Here is a 17,108-nt window from a genome sequence, read left to right on the forward strand (position 1 = left end):
AAAGGTTGGCATTGGGATGCCTGCAAACCATAGTGCTTCATTCCTGAAAAGCGATAAGGTTGAGAGTTGTTTGGAGGTCATGAAATTAATGGAAGTTGGCCAGATACTACTCCCTGATGCATGAGGGATGGCTGCAGTCTCTCATATTCTCCTTATGTTCAGGGATCCATCTTCTTTATTATTAGTCTATATATGTCTTTCAAAACAGGTTCTGGGACTGAAGTCTGGTCAAAATAAAGCCTGTTAGTCACCAAGTTAATTAGTCATTGTAGGGCAATGACTAGAAGGTGATAAAGAACAGTGTGCTAATAGAGAGACATGCCTAAATTAAAAATATGTGTTTCCCATTACAGTGCCTTTCATTCTGCCTTTGCTTCTCATGTGATCAGTTAACGTTATGATGAATTGGAGTTAATCAAGTGAGGTAAGTGTTCATTTAAAGAGGCTCTGTGCAAATTTGTTGTAGCTGCACAGTCCTTTGAGAAGCTCCACATTTTTGGTGATGCAAACTAGGAGTTCCCTAATTTTATATGGTACAGTGGGTATTTCAACATTCTCCTGACTCTTTCTTGCACCACTGGAGCTCCAGCTTGCAAAACTGTAGATGTGTGCCTGTTGGGGTAGTGGTAGCAGCACCATCTTGGTACAAACCTGCAAGCAAAGCAAAAGAGTTAACTTTTTCTAAAACAATACTGTAGTGCAGTTTTTCTCAAACTGGGTCAGGATCCACTAGGTGGATCACGAGCCAATTTCAAGTGGGTCCCCATTCATTTCAGTATTTTATTTTTAATATATTAGACTTGATGTGACTGCATTTGGGGAAATGTGACAGATCTTTACTTTGAACAGGCTACTATATATATTCTTTTAACAATGATACTAACAATGGGACTTACTCCTGCGTGTGGGTAGGATTGCTGCCTAAGATTGTTAAAAAATTTCCTGATGACATCACTTCCGGTCATGACATCACTACTGTTGGGTCCTGACAGATTCTCATTCTAAAAAGTTGGTCCCAGCGTTAAATGTTTGAGAACCACTACTATAGTGCACTGTTCATAATGCATTAGAGTTCAACACTCTGAAGATGTTATCCGAGGAAAAGATTGAAGAGTCATCCTTGCTGGAGCTGAAACTCAAAATACAGGACAACATCAGATCCTGATCCTTCATTTAGATCTGCAGTGGGCAGAGAATTCTGGATGGATGGCATACTTTTGATTTCATAGAGGCAACCCCATAAATACAAAGACCCAGAGGTGTCTGGTGCTTTTTTTCCCTCCCAGATCAAGTTATTTTGTTAGTTCTTCTTTGAAATCAATTTTTCATTCACTGAATCAACAGTTTAAGTTTAGCCATTCTAGTTTGTGTCATTGTGCATGAATCACCCCAGAAAAATGTGATGAGCAAAAAATTGATCCTGGAGCTATTAGGTTTGATTAATACAGACCATGAAGGATGATGAATTGTTGACTGATGAGGTTATAGAAAGGTAAAGAAAATTGCAACTTCAGAACTGGACTGGATCAAGACGAGACCTAGACCCTAAAGACTGACTGATTTGGAGCCATACGTTTATACTGAAAAGGAAGCAATTTCAGTGATACAGCTGGGCGCCCGTCTTCATTTCTTATTACTCTTTAACTGAAGGTTACTTTATTCAGGTATCTTTATTCAGGTAACGTTTATTATGTTTTTCAAAAATATGACACAGTTTCAAACAGGTTCAAAAGCGCTTACTGTGAAATGTGCACCTGAGACATGATGAGTTATGCTTGACAGTTCAACTTTAATTGTATTGCAATTTGTAAAGATTCAGTATGTGCCTATGTGGAATTTGGGGAATGGAAAGCAAGAAAGAAATAATAAAGGTCTTCGGAGTCCCATTGAAAGCAATTTCACTGGGACTTACAGTTGCCTTCGAATTATGAAGTCAATGTTAATCAGGTAAAATGATCGGCTAATTTATCTGATCATTGTTCATGCAGATTAGAAAGCACAAGGCAGGTGTTTGTAAGGCAAATGAGCATAGTGGCAAATCTAACACATTCACCCTACAAATTTGACTTCAAGCAACATTCCCTTTAAGTTTCATGTGTGAAGAAATGATCTCAGGCACAACTAAGTTCAGAGGAACTGACAGTGCAATTCTAAGCATCTTTAATCAGAATTTACACTGAATTCACGGTAAGTGTGCTCAGGATTGTTGACTTAGTCACAACTATTTTTCTGGATTGTTCATCCTTCTCCTTGCTGTTGTTTGCAGATGCACTTTGTCAGAATTTACATAATTAGAAACCATGGGGCTAACAGAGGAATGAAGGGGATACAGGGGGGCCCCTATATCCATGGATCCACTTATCTGTGGATTGGGTCCAGGGTCGTCCCCCCACGCATGTCCCCTCGCCTCAGGAGGGGCTTCTAAGCTAAGCAGAGGCCAAGGATGTCTGTCCCTGGTCTCTGCCAAGCTCAGATGGCAAAATAATGTGACTTCCAGTTTCACCACCAGCATTGGGAGGCCCAAGGAAGCCCTGGAGGGCTCAGCAAAGACCAGGGACAGACGTTCTTGGCCTCTGTTGATCTCAGAAGCCCTCCAGAGGTGAGGGGAGCTCTGCTTCTGAGGGGGAGGTGGCGGCCCTCAGGACTGTGGGGATGTGCCCATATCTGTGGTTTCAGCTATCAGTGGGGGGTTCTGGAACAGAACACACATGGATAAGGGGTTGGCCCTGTATACATGCTCCTATTCCCTGACTCTCTTTCTAGGCAAAGGACACACTAAAAAAAGGAAAGGACCACAATGGGTAAGAACTGGAAGAAACTCAAGTTGCATAAATGGAAAATAAAACAGGTTAGCATGTGTGTGCTCACTCGGAGGAGGGGGGTATGTGTGCTAAAAGCAAATATTTCATCAAAATCTGAAAAGAAAGTGTAGTTTCTTTTTTTTACCTGCTTAAACTATCCCCAGGGAGTTGCTTTATCTCAACAGAATTAAGCAAACATGCAAGTGTTTTTAAAACTCTTTGGCCACAATCCTAACCAACTTTTCAGCACTGACATAAGGGCAATGCAAATCCAAGGTAAGGAAACAAGCATTGCCTTACCTTGAAGAGGCCTCCATGATTTCCCCCCAACTGCAGGATGCAGCATATGCCCCACTGGCACAGCTATGCCAGTGCTAGAAAGTTGGTTAGGATTGTGCCCTTAGTGGACTAAAAAAGGAATACAAGGATATTTCTTCATTTATCTACTGGATGGAGTGTCTAGAAGCTTTCTGTAGTTTTAAGAGGAGAATGCAGTTACATAATGTTCTGCTGCAGATGATGATGCTTGCACTGAGCAGGGAGTTGGACTAGATGATCTCCAAGGTCCCTTCCAACTCTTATTCTGTGATGCTCCAGCACATTTTTGTTTGCAATACAACTGCTATACCTTTTTAAAGATTAATGCCCACAATTACCAAGCAGTGGGCTCTGTCTCTTTTCTTTGTATGAGGAATTAATGTTCTTGCAGCACAATCCTATGCATGCTTACTTAGAAGTAAATCCTACTAATCTCAATGGGACTAACGGTCCAATCCTGAGCTTCCTGGCGCCCACTAGAGCAGCGGCACCAAAGCAACTCCCATTGTATCCAGCAGGTGCTGGGAAGCAGCGGGAGGTCTTTCGTCCCCTTCACCTGGGGAAAGCCCCAAGCCCTGCAACAGGGCTTCTCATGTCTGCGCTGGCTATTTTACTGGTGCAAACTTGAGAGACTCTGTGTTGGGCCTTTTGGCCCAACACAAAGTACAGAATACAGTGGAGCAGAGCTCCACTGGTTCCCCTCCCCCCACCCTCCCCCTCCCCCCCAGAGGCTGCACTGCCGCTCTGCAGTAGCACTCACCACCGTCCTCCTTCTGCTGGCACTTCCTACTCACCCAGCGCCCTACATGTGCTTTACAGCACCCATCGCTGGTGCTAGGGCTCAGTGCCAGCACTGGCCTCTTTAGGATTGGCCTCTAACTCTCTTGTAAGTTTGCATTAAAGTGCAGCCGCAGCCTTTGAAGAGAAATGATTTGCCTTGTTTACATTACATCCTGTGTTCACTAAATGATAGCTTGTCCCTTTGAACCCATTTGTGAGAAAGCTGACAATGTATGCAGCACTTGTCAGGGCCCACAAGAAAATGCCAGGGTTCCCAAATTAGGTTCAGTGGAAATTCCTTTACTTTTGTACATGGATGATATGGCCTTGATATCTTGTACTAAAATAGGATTACGGAGACTGGTTAACGCCTGCATAGAATATTTTACCAACAACGCTCTGCAGTTAAACTATGAAAAGTCCAAGATTGTGGTGTTTGGGCACTCTTGGAAACCGTAGTCTTAATTTTTCAGTGGTAAATCAATACAACAAGTCAAGGAATTCCAGTATCTTGGTCTCCGGTTCCACTACCGGCACTTCTGGTCTTCCCATCGTCGCACAGTAATTAACTCATCCAAATTATTTGTCCAGGCTATAACCTGCTTTTTCTTCTCTTGGGGTAACTCATTTATTCCAGCTGCTCTCCAAGCTTTTAATGCTAAAGTTACACCTCGAATTCTGTATGGCATTCCTGTATGGATGCCAGCATTAAATGATTTGATTGAAAAGATCCATTCAAATTTTCTATACAAAATCTTAGGTGTTCTGCATTGCATTCCCTATGCGGCACTCTGCCTGGAGACAGGCCAATATAGGCTGGAGTTTCTAGCATGGTCCAGTTTCTTAAAATACTGGGCCAAAGTGTGCTTCAGGGCTGATCAAAACCCATTGTTAAAAGGGATACTGACTGACCCGCTGTTATCTCCCTGCTTAGCTCTTTTCTATAAGAAAATCAGACAAATGGGCCTTGAGGCAGATCTACAAGGAGCTGCTACACCTGAGGTTTCTATTAGGCTCCTGATAACAAAATTAACTGATATAGAAAGGCAAGAGATTTTGGGTGCAGCACAAAAAAAATGTTCGCCCCTGAATTTCTACCTTAATAATACATTTGGTCAACAACCAAAGTATCTGACCTTCTTGGAGTGATCCTTCGCAAGGAGGGCTTTTACATTAGCTCGCTGCAACGTGTTGCCTTCTAAAGACCTACTTGGCAGTTTTAAAAATGCCCCGAAGGAAGAACGAGTCTGTAACTGCGGCCTTAGAGAGGCAGACTCTCTTTTACACATTGTTTTGCAGTGTGTTAGCAATCAATGGGGATGTAGCCACAAGGCAGTGGAGGTTTGGGATCAGAGTTTTCCTTCTCTCAGATGAGCTGCCTTCCCAGGCTGACGAGTCCCATCTACCCGGTGGCTGTTTAGTCGCCTCTTACGACAAGTACAGCCAAACTGAGGGCCTATTCTTATCCCCAGCCCTCAGAAGGATGCCAACAACATAGCAATCAAGTGCCCAGAGACCAGTACCTGCTCCCATTGTTAAGAACTAAAAAAGGTCTTCCTGAGAATGTTTGCCTACAACTTTTGTTGGCGGGGGATTCTGAACTCGTGACCCTTCCAGTTGCAAAATTTTTACACCTGAGTAACTTGAAGCAGGCTAATCTGTTGGTCCTAAGCAACCTGGAGTTACCTCGCAAGTAAATTGTTTTGTTTTAACCTTTATCTTTATTTCTCTTTTTAAACATATATTTATATATTGGATTGTTTAGAGATATTATCTGTTAATTTTTATGCCTAATAAAGGTTTGATTGATTGATTGAAAATGTCAGGGGTCCACCAGGCCTCAAACATCACCATTACATCACACTGTACAGGGAGACAGACAAATGCTCCATATTGCCTCTGATCTTGGACCCACCGCACAATGTGAAAGATCGCATTTTGCCAGAATCTTTTGCAACATGTGGAGGGCTCTGGCGAATCAGAGGAAAATAAGTGCTGGTCCAATTGAAAGTAACAGCACACCACAAGTGCCTTGCCCCTCTTCACTATTCACCAGAAGGGGGACCACTGATGGCTGCTTACAGGTGGCTCCTTACAAGCCCCCCACATAAGATCCTGATAATTATGAGTATGAGATTTGTTCTTGGAAGAGAGCGGTAATAAATTAGGGTACTCCCAGTCCCTAACAGGGAATACGCAGCAATTCCACTTGAACGAAATACATTACGTACACTTTAAAATACTGTCGGTTAGACTTTGAAAATAGTTATGAGAGCAGAAAATCCATCTGAGTCCACTGAGGCCCCACAAATGCAATTGTTTTAAGGAATGCAGTCTAAAAGAACAAGAATCTAAAGCTTTTTTTCTGGTTAGTTGCAAATGTATGCCTCAGTCTGTTCCTCCTCTTGTTTCTTGTGTGAAACAATGTCTGAAAATAAAATGCTTTTGGAGGATGTGGCATAAGTTGTGAAGGGAATATGTTGGCACCTCCAGCAGAGACCTCAGTGCTTGCTCTGGAACCAGACCAGGCCAAAGATACAGACTATGTACACGTATGAAAATATCTTTTTATAGTCCAAACGTCTTGGGTTTCAGGCTCATATGTTGCCTGGGAAGTCAATCCTTCCCAGAATGTCAGACTCCAGTATGTTCAAAAATCCAGTTTCGATAATAGGTCACTCGTGTGTAGACTCCAGGCTTGTTTGGTTTAGCACATTCATCTCCCCAGCTCACTATGCCAACAAGGTACCATATTCCTCTTGGATCTGGAGTAACCAGTGGGCCACCAGAGTCACCCTAGGAGGAAATAAAAAGATCATTTTAAATCTACAGAAAGGAAAATATCTTCCTCTGCAAAAGCAATATCACAGGCTGAGCTGTGGGTACAAAATATTGTGCCAAACAAAGCTGAACTGCAGCTGGTTTAAATTCAGCAAATTAAGCATTTTTTGCATACTTTATTTTACTTTTGCTAATTGTTGGAAAGGCAGGAAGTTATTTTGGCCCCTGGGGATTCTTCTCAGACCATCATGTCAGGTTTGAAATGTGCAAGAAAAGCTTCCCTGTGCACTCACTTTCCCTTAAGTGCAGCATGAGTGCACTAGAGATGTGTAGTCTGAGTAAGTGCCAGGCTGGCATGCTAATGTAGTGGTTGATGGCCTAGTAGAAACAGGAAGTTAAGTGTTTGGAATGCTGCAGGTGCATGCTTGATGTTGCTTGCCCAATGGCAAAGTTAAATCATGTCTGAGGTTTCACCAGAGATTGCTCACACTTCTAGGTATATCTTTCCAATCATAACGGTTAGAAATTTTAACAAATAAAAACTGATATTCACAGGAAGTTGATTCCTGTGTCCATAACCCTATCCTATGTTTGTACAGAACTGCAACATACAGCTCTGGTGATGGAGATGGGAAAAGAAAAGAAAGAATTATGTAATTAAAAGGATCATCAACATCATCATATCAGTTCACTTTTACAGAATACAGAAGTTCAGAAGATATTTTAGTATCTTACTGCTGTAACTGAATTGCCTCTCAGTTGATTATTATGGTTTCACAATTACAGGTGTGTGCCAATCCCCGTTGTTATGCAATTAGATCATTAAGCGAACATTCAGCCCAATCTATTCCCTTTGTTGTGTAAACAGAAACTCCCTGCCAGACACTAGCTGACTGTACAGGCTACCGGAGATAGATTGCCTCTTCTTTGCATTAAGCGCCTTTTTGTTGTGCTTTGACCACCATCTTATATGCAGTCCTGTCATTTAGCGAACAGTTGTTGAGCAGTGCACACCTGGATACTTTGTCCTTTACAAAGAAGAGAAAAAATATCACACATACTCTTGTTGCCTTGTTGCCCCATGCTCACAACTGGGGAAGGGAGATAAGCACAATATTCTTGGCCCACTATGGGGCAGGAACATATAAATGGTTCATTCCCCAATCAGTTTGTGGCCATGTCATGTCACATCTGTGGTCCTTTGTTTCCCACCCACTCCTTCCCACAATCAACTGTAGGCATTGCAAATGCCTAAAGGCCTTTTGATGAGGAAAGAAGTCACTCTTTTCAATTACTCCCTTATGCACTGAAGACCTCAGACAGCAAAGCAGAGAGGTGGGAGTAGCATGGCACAGCTGTGGTTTCCCCTCCTGTTAGAAAGGTGTTCAAGGTGGTCACCGGCACAAAGTTTTGAAAAACCAAAAACCACTAAAAATACAGCCCAAAAATCAATTATTAATAATACTGAAAGCAGATCAGACGCAGCGGACAGAAAAACCACACCAGCACTACAATCGAGAAAGGAAAGCTCACTGTGATCTGTGACACTCGCTCCTGCAGAGGGTGATGACTGTGGGATGGGGCTTCTGCTTTGTTGGCCTGGCAATGATGTCACTGCCAGGCAACAAAACCTCATGAGATATGGTTGGCAATGCAGCCAGTCACGGTTTCACCAATTCATTCAGCAGGGAGTGGGGGAATTTAAAGACAGAAAACCTTTCATATATTACTGCCAGTTGTTGACAATGAAACACATAAAAGGGACATTCCTGAAGACAGGCACTTTCATGTGAGCTGTCCTCAGGGTGCATAAAGGTGCTATTTTGCATGCCCAAGAGCTCCAGCACAACTAGGAAGCAGTATTTTCTCCAAATCCTGTCTATGTCACAACCCTTTGGGCATTTGCAGCTGTTTGGCATATCCTTGACTGCTGTGGACCCTCCTCTCACACGCTGTGGCACAACCAGGAATTGGAGAAAATACCAGCTGCTAAACCAGCTGCATAAACACTCTGCTTATTTTCAGAATGGCCCAGAACCTGTTGTAATGGAAGATCAGAAGATCATCAGGTGGATTATGTGGTGTTGACAGCAATTCCATGTTTTGACAGCTGTTTGACAGCTCTGGGAAGGGCAGGGCTGGCTCCATAGCTGTAATGGACCTGGTTGGACACCTGAGCTTCATTTGACCTTGATGGGACATTGAATGGACATGAACCAAGAGATTTCATACCTGAGCCTAATTTGGACTTAACAAGGGGCTAACAAGGTAGCTTGCAGGTGAGCTGCATTTTGGATTATGAGACATCCAAGGATAAAAGGCAGCTTCAGAAGGAGACAGAACTACCTGACCAGAGGGAACCTGGCTAGATAGGCTACCCTGATCTGGGTGGTGCTACCAGACCAAGAGGGCTACCTGACCCAGACCTATTGGAGAAGGGAACTGCCAGGACTCTGCTGGAGGAGACACACTGCTGGAGAGGAGGGACTCTGCTGCAGAAGACTGAATTGGGAAGACTGAACTGTGCTTTGGAGATTAGACTGTGGACTTGGACTGGAGGCTTCAGACCTTTGCCCACTAAGTGGAGTTTTGGGGAGGGAAAGCCTCTGGACAAGAGGACTTCAGGGAGTGTATGTGTTCATAGCAATAAATTTTGTTAATTGCTCAACTGATAAGGAGTTCTGCATTTCTTTGCACACCACAGCTGTTGTTCTTGGAAAAGGAGGGTGTCTTCCCCTCCAAAAATTAGCCGAAATGTGGGCATTAGAAGGGAGCTGGAATATTTGGATGGGACACCTGTCTCCACATTATTTCTTTCCAACAGTACTTTCACCTCAGCTAGTGCTAGATTGGAATTGCTTGTGGTATCCCTAGAAAGCAGGTAAGAATAACAGCTGTCTCCTTCTAGAACAATAGTTGTGTTTATATGTCAGGTAGCAATTGTCCCGGAGTAAATTATGCAAAAGAGTAATATGTGCAGAAGCCCAGGGTGTGGGTGTTTAACCTTCTCACAATTAATGCTGATTCTGCTGTTTTCAGTTATTAGACTTACCTGGCAAGCATCACTCCCTCCTTCCAGGTATCCAGCACACAGCATCCCAGGTGTGATGGCTCCATTGTATACTTCTCCTCTATTGCAAATGTTGTTGCTTATAATTTCCACTTTGGTTTGGCGAAGTTCAGAAACACTGGGACCTGATTTACAAATAATAATGGGATTATAAATGACAAGCAGAGACTTATACAATGTAATGGGAAGGCTTTGGCTTAGCCAAATAACACATACCTCTCATCCCATCATACATAATGCCATGCATCTCTCATAACCAACCACACAACATTAATTCATGCACGCTTTCTGTCCAAGTCAAATGTCTCTGCTCTAGGGCGGGGTAGGATGTTATAAGACTCCAAGCTTGAACTAGGAACCTCAAGGGCTGAGGCTTTGAATACCATGGGAACTTTTTGTGCGAAGTTCTCAGGACCCACTTTTGCCACACAACAGAATAGGGGATATGCAGCATCTCCCCTTGCAATTGGCAGGCAGTATGAAGTCACTGGATTGGTCAGGTCTGCTATAAATGCTAGGAATTGGACCTTCTTTCTTTGTCTAGTCATCAGAATAGTACCTTTTGCTTACTGCATTTTAGGAACTCCATTCCATATCCACATCATGCTTCTAGTCCAGTGGTTTTCAAACTCTTCGGTTCTTGCGGGGGTGGTGGGAGAGGTGGTGGGGGGAAGGCAGTGGCATGATCCCCACGATTGCGCTGCTGCCTCCTCCCTGCCCCCACCCCCTAAGGGGGCAGAGGCCAGGGCCCACACCCCAGTCTGAAAAGCCCTGTTCTAGTCCCTACAACTGACTCAAGAGACTCTAGATTGAGGAATACTCACATCTGGCTACCTCTAGTCTAAGCCCTGAGGCACAGAAGATATCCAGACTGCAAGCGTGATCATCAAGACGGACGGAATGCAGATCTTTTTCTTTTAGAAGCTATTTGCCATGATTCCTGGCATTTAAAAGTTAAGACTCAGCAGCTACCTCAGAAATAAGCCTTCTTGCAAGTTTGCTACCAGGCCTCCTGTGATAAGCTCCAGGCTAGATTTTCTTGCAGAGAAGGATCTCCAACTGTCATAAGCACCAGGATGAACACCTTTCCCACAAGAAGTGGACCTATGCGAAAGGAGGATGTCTCTTGTGCTGTCAAGGAAGTGAAGCCTAAGGGCGCACATTCTCAGCCCCCTATTGCAGGACATAATTTCTGAACAGGGCTAAGAATGCAGATGAACAAGCAAGAGGAGGCAGCAACTGCTTCTTACAGGAGCAGCTGCCACATCTGCCCATACCTTTCCCTCTTTCTTGCCAGTGTGGCTGGAAAGACTGAGCCCACATGAACCCAATCTCAAGCAGCAGGTTCCATCTCTACTTGTTCACTCACCTGTGATCTCTCTCTCTCTCTAAACATGTGGAAGTTGGAATTGGACATGCTGGCAAAGAGGAGGATGGGGGACCACCAAGGGCCTGTTGTCAAGGGCTCCCAATAACCTGAACCAACCTTTCCATGGATGAAGAATCTACTATGACTGTTCTTAAAATCCCACGTCTTCACCCTGGAGAAATAATTACTAATAATTACCATCATCTCTCAGTGCACCCCACCCTGTGACATAGCAGGTGGTGTTGTCCGGAAAGACGTGTGTAGCCTCGGGAAGGCAAACGCGATGCACAGCAGATGTATACTGCACAGGGGTTGCAAGCTGAACCACAGCAATATCGTATTCATGATCCATGACGCTTTCAGCATAATGCTCATGGACGATGATCTGGCGAAGGTTCCTTTTTTCTGTTGGTGGATTTAAACGGGCCCCAAAGCTAGTTGTCCAACTTCTGAGTTCTCTAAATCTGAAAGACATTTCAAATTACAGAGAATGTAAGAATAATTAATAATTCCTAACATTTTCTTTTTGCTCCAGGCTTTCTTAGGGTGGAAGTGGGCAAATATGGATAACTTCCCCTACAAGACTGTCTCAGCTGTAGAGGGTGTGAATAATTTGAGCTTGACCTAAATGTGAGAAGTTCAATTGATGTCTAACAGTGTGATTTTCTGCATACTTACGAGGGAGTACACTCCATTGACCACAGTGGAACTTATATCTGAGTAAACTTGTGTAGAACTGTGCTGCATAGCAAGGTAAATGTTTTAAGTCTAAATAGTTTTTGTACGTTGAAATGGTAGTGATGGGTTTTTTTGGGGGGTGATAATAAAATAAAAATATGTAACAGCTTTCTGCACTTCTCATTTTTGGAAAACAACAACAAAAACCCTTGAAATCTTAAAAATAAAACTGTTTTCACCCAGTTTAATTAATTGGATGTTTACGTATTTGTGTATTACCAATATATACCCAAGGCTGGGTGTAGAAGATCCAATCCTATCCTCCACCCCACCCCCCACCAGTGCAGCCACACAAAAAATGAGCATGCTGTATCTAGTGGGTGGGGCAATCAGGATGCTTTACAGGGGGAAGAGGAATTATTTCTCCTTCCATAAGCTTCCTATTCTGCAATGGGTCTCCTCAGACCTGTGCCAGCTCTGTAGCTGGTGCAAGTCCAAGGGCTGGGAGGGGCTGCTAAAAGAGGGGATAGGATATGGTGCATGCCATTGCCACCAGACCCACATCCTTCCACTGCCTCCAAGCCCCAGTTCCTCCCCCTCTCCACCCAGTTTCTGGGAGTAGGTCCGGCAGCAATGGCACATGCGGGATCCTATCACCTCTTTTCACAACCTCCCCACCCCTCTCTTCTCTTTGGAGAAGAGTTTTCCACTGTCGCAATGCACTCCAGCTGGCAGCCCAATCCTGGATTTTGGGCTGCCCAACTATTTGCAAAGCAAAGGGCACAACCCTACTCTGCGCTGGAACAGGCAAGCCAAGAGGCTTATGCTGTATCCAGCACAGGATAGGGGCCAAAAGCGGCTCAGCCAGAGGCAAGGGGAAACATTTCCCCTTATTTCCAGGTAAGGACTGCTGGCCCCTAGGGGTCTCCTTGGACTTGCGCCACCTGTTGAGGCCCTGCCTGCCTGCCTGCCCCCAGGGCCACCCACTGCCCGCCCAGGAACGCCTCCCTCCCGCCTCCTCTGCAAGACTTGCATCTTGGAACTCCTCCTTGGGACTTGCACTGGCCCAAGTCAAGGGCTGGACTGCTCCCAAAGTAGTCTAAATTTTATTTTACACAAGCTAAAACTTAGCAGAAGGTGGATGAGTATTATATTTGTGCAGGAATCACTACATGATACACTTCATATGAAGGTAGTTTTTAATGTTTAATATTTTTGAATAGCTATTTAATTAACATTATGCAGTTTACACGTATGCAATAATGCCTCTCTTAACATGGAATTCATTCTGGAAAGTCAAGCTCTGTGTGAAACAGCACTATAGGATACATTGTTAATCTAACAGGTAGGAAACAGCAGCTGATTGGCCCAGAATGTAATACTACCATTGGCTAGAATAGCTGTGAATCACAACTGGACAAAGAGCACTGTAATGAATCAGTGCTAAAAGAAGAAACGTTATGGGAGGTATTTGTCTATATTGAATGTTTTTTAAGTAATCATAATCTGTTATGTGCTGCTTGTGTGTTTCTGAAGTTTCCCTCTACTTTAAGATAGCTTTAATGGGAAAAATCAGTAGCTCAGAACAGGTATTCAGCTTACTGTGATGTCTCTTGGCATTAAGTTTGGTGTACAGGTATGCTTCCCAGGAATGATTTGGAATGATCTCAAGTACAATGAGCTGATTGCGGTTCAGTCTCACTCAGGCCTGATTAGATCATCTTAGGTTAATGCCAAGCCCTTTAGGCACAATCCTAACCAGGTCTATTCAGAAGTAAGCCCTATTTTATTCAATGGGGCTTACTCTCATGAAAGTGTGGTTAGGACTGCAGCCTTTGTCTTGCTGCACTGCTAATTATGCGACTGGGAACAGTATCAGGTTTTTTAACCAGATTATCCATCTGCATGCTCAGCAATCTTCTCTGCCTGTAATCTCAACATGTTTTGCTTTTCTTTCTGATTCCGAGCATACATAGCCATGTGCAGCTGGAAAAAGTGATGTACATAAGTGCACAATTTGGATGTGATCATTTTTAAAAGTGTGATAACTGAAGTGGTGCAAATACAATCTCAGAATGGCAGGGGAAGTCCTCTCACCCTCTAAAGCAGTGCGCTGCCGTTACAAGCCACTCATCACTGATCAGTGTTGCCCCACAGCGATGGATGCCATTATTCTGGAGACTAGCTTGCCAAGGCCATTCCCCTTCCCCTGCGATGTTTCCTCCAGTGATTCTCTCTGCAGATCTGTCCATTCGTGTTCCACAGCCTGCAAAGGAATATTTTCTTAGCCCAATTACTTTTCAGAAAACAAACATATTTTTCTGCATAATCTTAACTTTTATTTGGGAATCTATGTCCCATCAATTTCTAGAAAAATTTTTGTTGTTTAGAAAAGACCAACTTTCTGGAAGTTTTGGAATTAGCCTGTTTCTGTGCATGTTTATTCAGAAGATATCCCCCTTGATTTTGATGGGACTGATTCCCTGCAAAATGTGTACAAGATTGTAGTATTAGTATGACATTTTAAAATATCCAGCCTGAAGAAGCTTGTTTACTGAGCCATGAAACTCAAATGCTTGTCTACTGATTGTGAATATCAGTTGCCCTTAACACAGAGGATTTTTTTTTTTTTTGCTAGCCCCTGTGATTTAGGTAGGAAGCTTGAAAAGTGGTTTAAGAGAAGTTTCACTTCCCATAATGGATTCACGGAGATCTTCTCAAGGAGATATTTATCCCCTTACCTCAGGGCTGCATTGCTGCTACACTGGAATGTTGGATAGGATTGGGCCCCAAATGTGAATTCGACACATACATTCATAAATAAAGGGTAGGCTAGAAAAAGAAAAGAATTAGACTAACTGCTCACTGAGTTTAGGATGAAATCCTATGCATGCTTACCTCAGAGTAGGCTCAATGAGCTAATGGTAAACTTGCTCAGATTAGGCCGTATACCTCTTAAAACTCTGAAGTTCCTATATATCCTAGTTACTGGTGTAATTACTAATAGTCATTCCTTTTCCCCATGAATGCCAGGAAATTGCAGTTCTAGAGGAGTGTAACAGATTTCCCGGCATACTCACTAAAAATCAATTCCCAGGATTCTTTGGGGGAAGCCAAGACAGTTAATAGTATAAAATCAATTAATATTTTATGTGTAGATTTGACCTATTAACTAACATAGACCTAAATCCTAACCAACATTCCAGCACTGGCATAGCTGTGCCAATGGGACGTGTGCTGCATCCTGCAGTTGGGGGGCACTCACGGAGGCCTCCTTACCTTACCTCGGAGCTGCATAGCCCTTATGTTGGTGCTGGAAAGTGGGTTAGGGTTGCACCCGTAGTTGATTAATTGGCAACCTTATAGTACCGTCACAAAGGCAATGCAGAAAATATTGTACTATACATTTTTTTAGTTAAATTCCTTTGAAAACATGATTGCAGATGTCACCAATACAGCAGCCAAATCAAGAGACTACACAGATTGCTTAATGTACTCATCACTTAGCATTCTTTCACAACCGACAGACGGCAATTGAATTAAAATTTTATCATTATTACTCTGCAGTAAATTAATTAACCACAGATTAATGTATAAATGTTCCCAGTTAATTTGTGGTAATCCTCTGTAATGATACTAATGGAAAGAGATCAGACAGCTACAGGTGTTGACTTCTTGAAAGCCATATGATGGAAATAAGCAAAACCCAGTATTAAACAAAAGTTTATAAGCTTTGCTGAAGACCATGTTACTAGCTGACTCACATGTCTTAACCCTCAGGCTGTTTCTCTACCACAAAGTAGCATCTGGCAGGGCAATTTGCAGACAAAGCGTAATGGATGGGAGGAGATGCGGTTAATTCCTCTTGCTATTTTTCTCCTGAAACTCTCCCATCCAGCTGGGATTTCAGGTTCAGACTACATATCAGTTCGGGTGGGGAGCATGGAAGCTAAACAAGCTTGAAATTTGTAGGGCAGGTGTGCCCTTAAACTGCTCTAAAGTGTGGAGAGGGTTCTGTTTTGTTCTTTTTCAATACGGGCCCCAACTTGGATTATCAAATGTGCTCTCCTCTCTTTGGTTTTATAAACTCTGAGGAGTAGTGAATGACACCCCGATCATGACAGCGCTCAGGTTCTTCAAAGAGGGACACTATGGTTGGACTAAGATATATAGGCTCTTGGTATGGTAAATCCAGTTGGTACCTCTGCACAAACACAAATTGGAAAGAGGAAGAGGGGAATGGAACAAAGAGGGAGTGTGGAGGAGAACATTGAGATACCTCACAATAAGCCAGCCCACCAAATACCCTTGAATGATGGTGGGACTATCTAATACAAAGTGTTGTCATTCCTGCTCTCAGTAAGTTTACCTACAAGTAGGTAAGCTTGAAAGTAGATATGGAAGCCTGCCACTTGAAAAATAATTGTTCCCTGTTTTTTAAAACTATCTTTAAATTTGAATATGCTCACAAATGTTTGTGCACGTGTTCAATTCCTATAATTCTTTTTTACACTACTAGTTTTTGATATTATGCAGGGGTGCCCAAACCTCGGCCCGGGGGCCACCTGCAGCCCTCAGGGGCTTCCAATCCAGTCCACAGAGAGCCCCCAGTCTCCAATGAGCCTCTGGCCCTCCAGAGACTTGCTGGAGCCTGTGCTGGCCCAACACAACTGCTCTCAGTGTGAGGACAACTGTTCAATCTCTCACCTGAGCTGTGGGAGAGGGCTCCCTCTGCTACTTGCTGTTTCACATCTGTGATGCAGCAGTGGCAGCAAAGGAAAGGTTGGTTTTGCTTTGTGCAAGACCTTTTATAGGCCTTGAGCTACTGCAAGACCTTCATTCATTCATATAAGTTCCATCTCTAATATATTCATATATGTAAATTTATTCACATTTAAAATGTAAATTAATTCTTTTTTTTCCCTGGCCCCCAACACAGTGTCAGAGAGATGATGTGGCCCTCCTGCCAAAATGTTTGGACACCCCTGATATTATGTACAGGAAACTATTTACTATTCCTAAGGAATTAATATTTTCTAGGTAGTATACCTCATCTTAAATCATAACAGATGAAGGACATCTTATGAAAAAGGAGGAATGAAAGCAGAAGAATTTTAAAACAAACATACCTTCAGATGTAGCCATGCATGTTTGAAATTTGAAGGCTGCTTATTTTTCTGTGTGCATTTTGTTATATCTCCACCAGATGGCATATGTCTCCAAGGCCCAAACTTGACCCATCTCTTAAATTTGTCATTGAGATAAGTAAAGCAAAACTGTCTCTTTTTCACAAAAAGCAACCATGGTGGGT

General features: G+C 43.1%; 1 protein-coding gene across 1 annotated transcript in view; it reads right to left on the reverse strand.

Annotated features, from left to right (window-relative positions):
• Nucleotides 1-6,533: 6,533 nt before the first annotated feature.
• Nucleotides 6,534-17,108, reverse strand: part of LOC136651928 (transmembrane protease serine 11E-like) — a 31,344-nt gene continuing 20,769 nt past the window's right edge. Inside the window, exons 6-9 of the mRNA XM_066628679.1 lie at nt 13,895-14,063; nt 11,318-11,583; nt 9,733-9,875; nt 6,534-6,695 (exon numbers count right to left, since the gene is read on the reverse strand). Coding sequence (XP_066484776.1) covers nt 6,534-6,695; nt 9,733-9,875; nt 11,318-11,583; nt 13,895-14,063 — 740 coding nt within the window. The remainder of the gene's footprint in view (nt 6,696-9,732; nt 9,876-11,317; nt 11,584-13,894; nt 14,064-17,108) is intronic.

The sequence above is a fragment of the Tiliqua scincoides genome, chromosome 5, assembly GCF_035046505.1.
Source record: "Tiliqua scincoides isolate rTilSci1 chromosome 5, rTilSci1.hap2, whole genome shotgun sequence".
Taxonomy (NCBI): Eukaryota; Metazoa; Chordata; class Lepidosauria; order Squamata; family Scincidae; genus Tiliqua; species Tiliqua scincoides.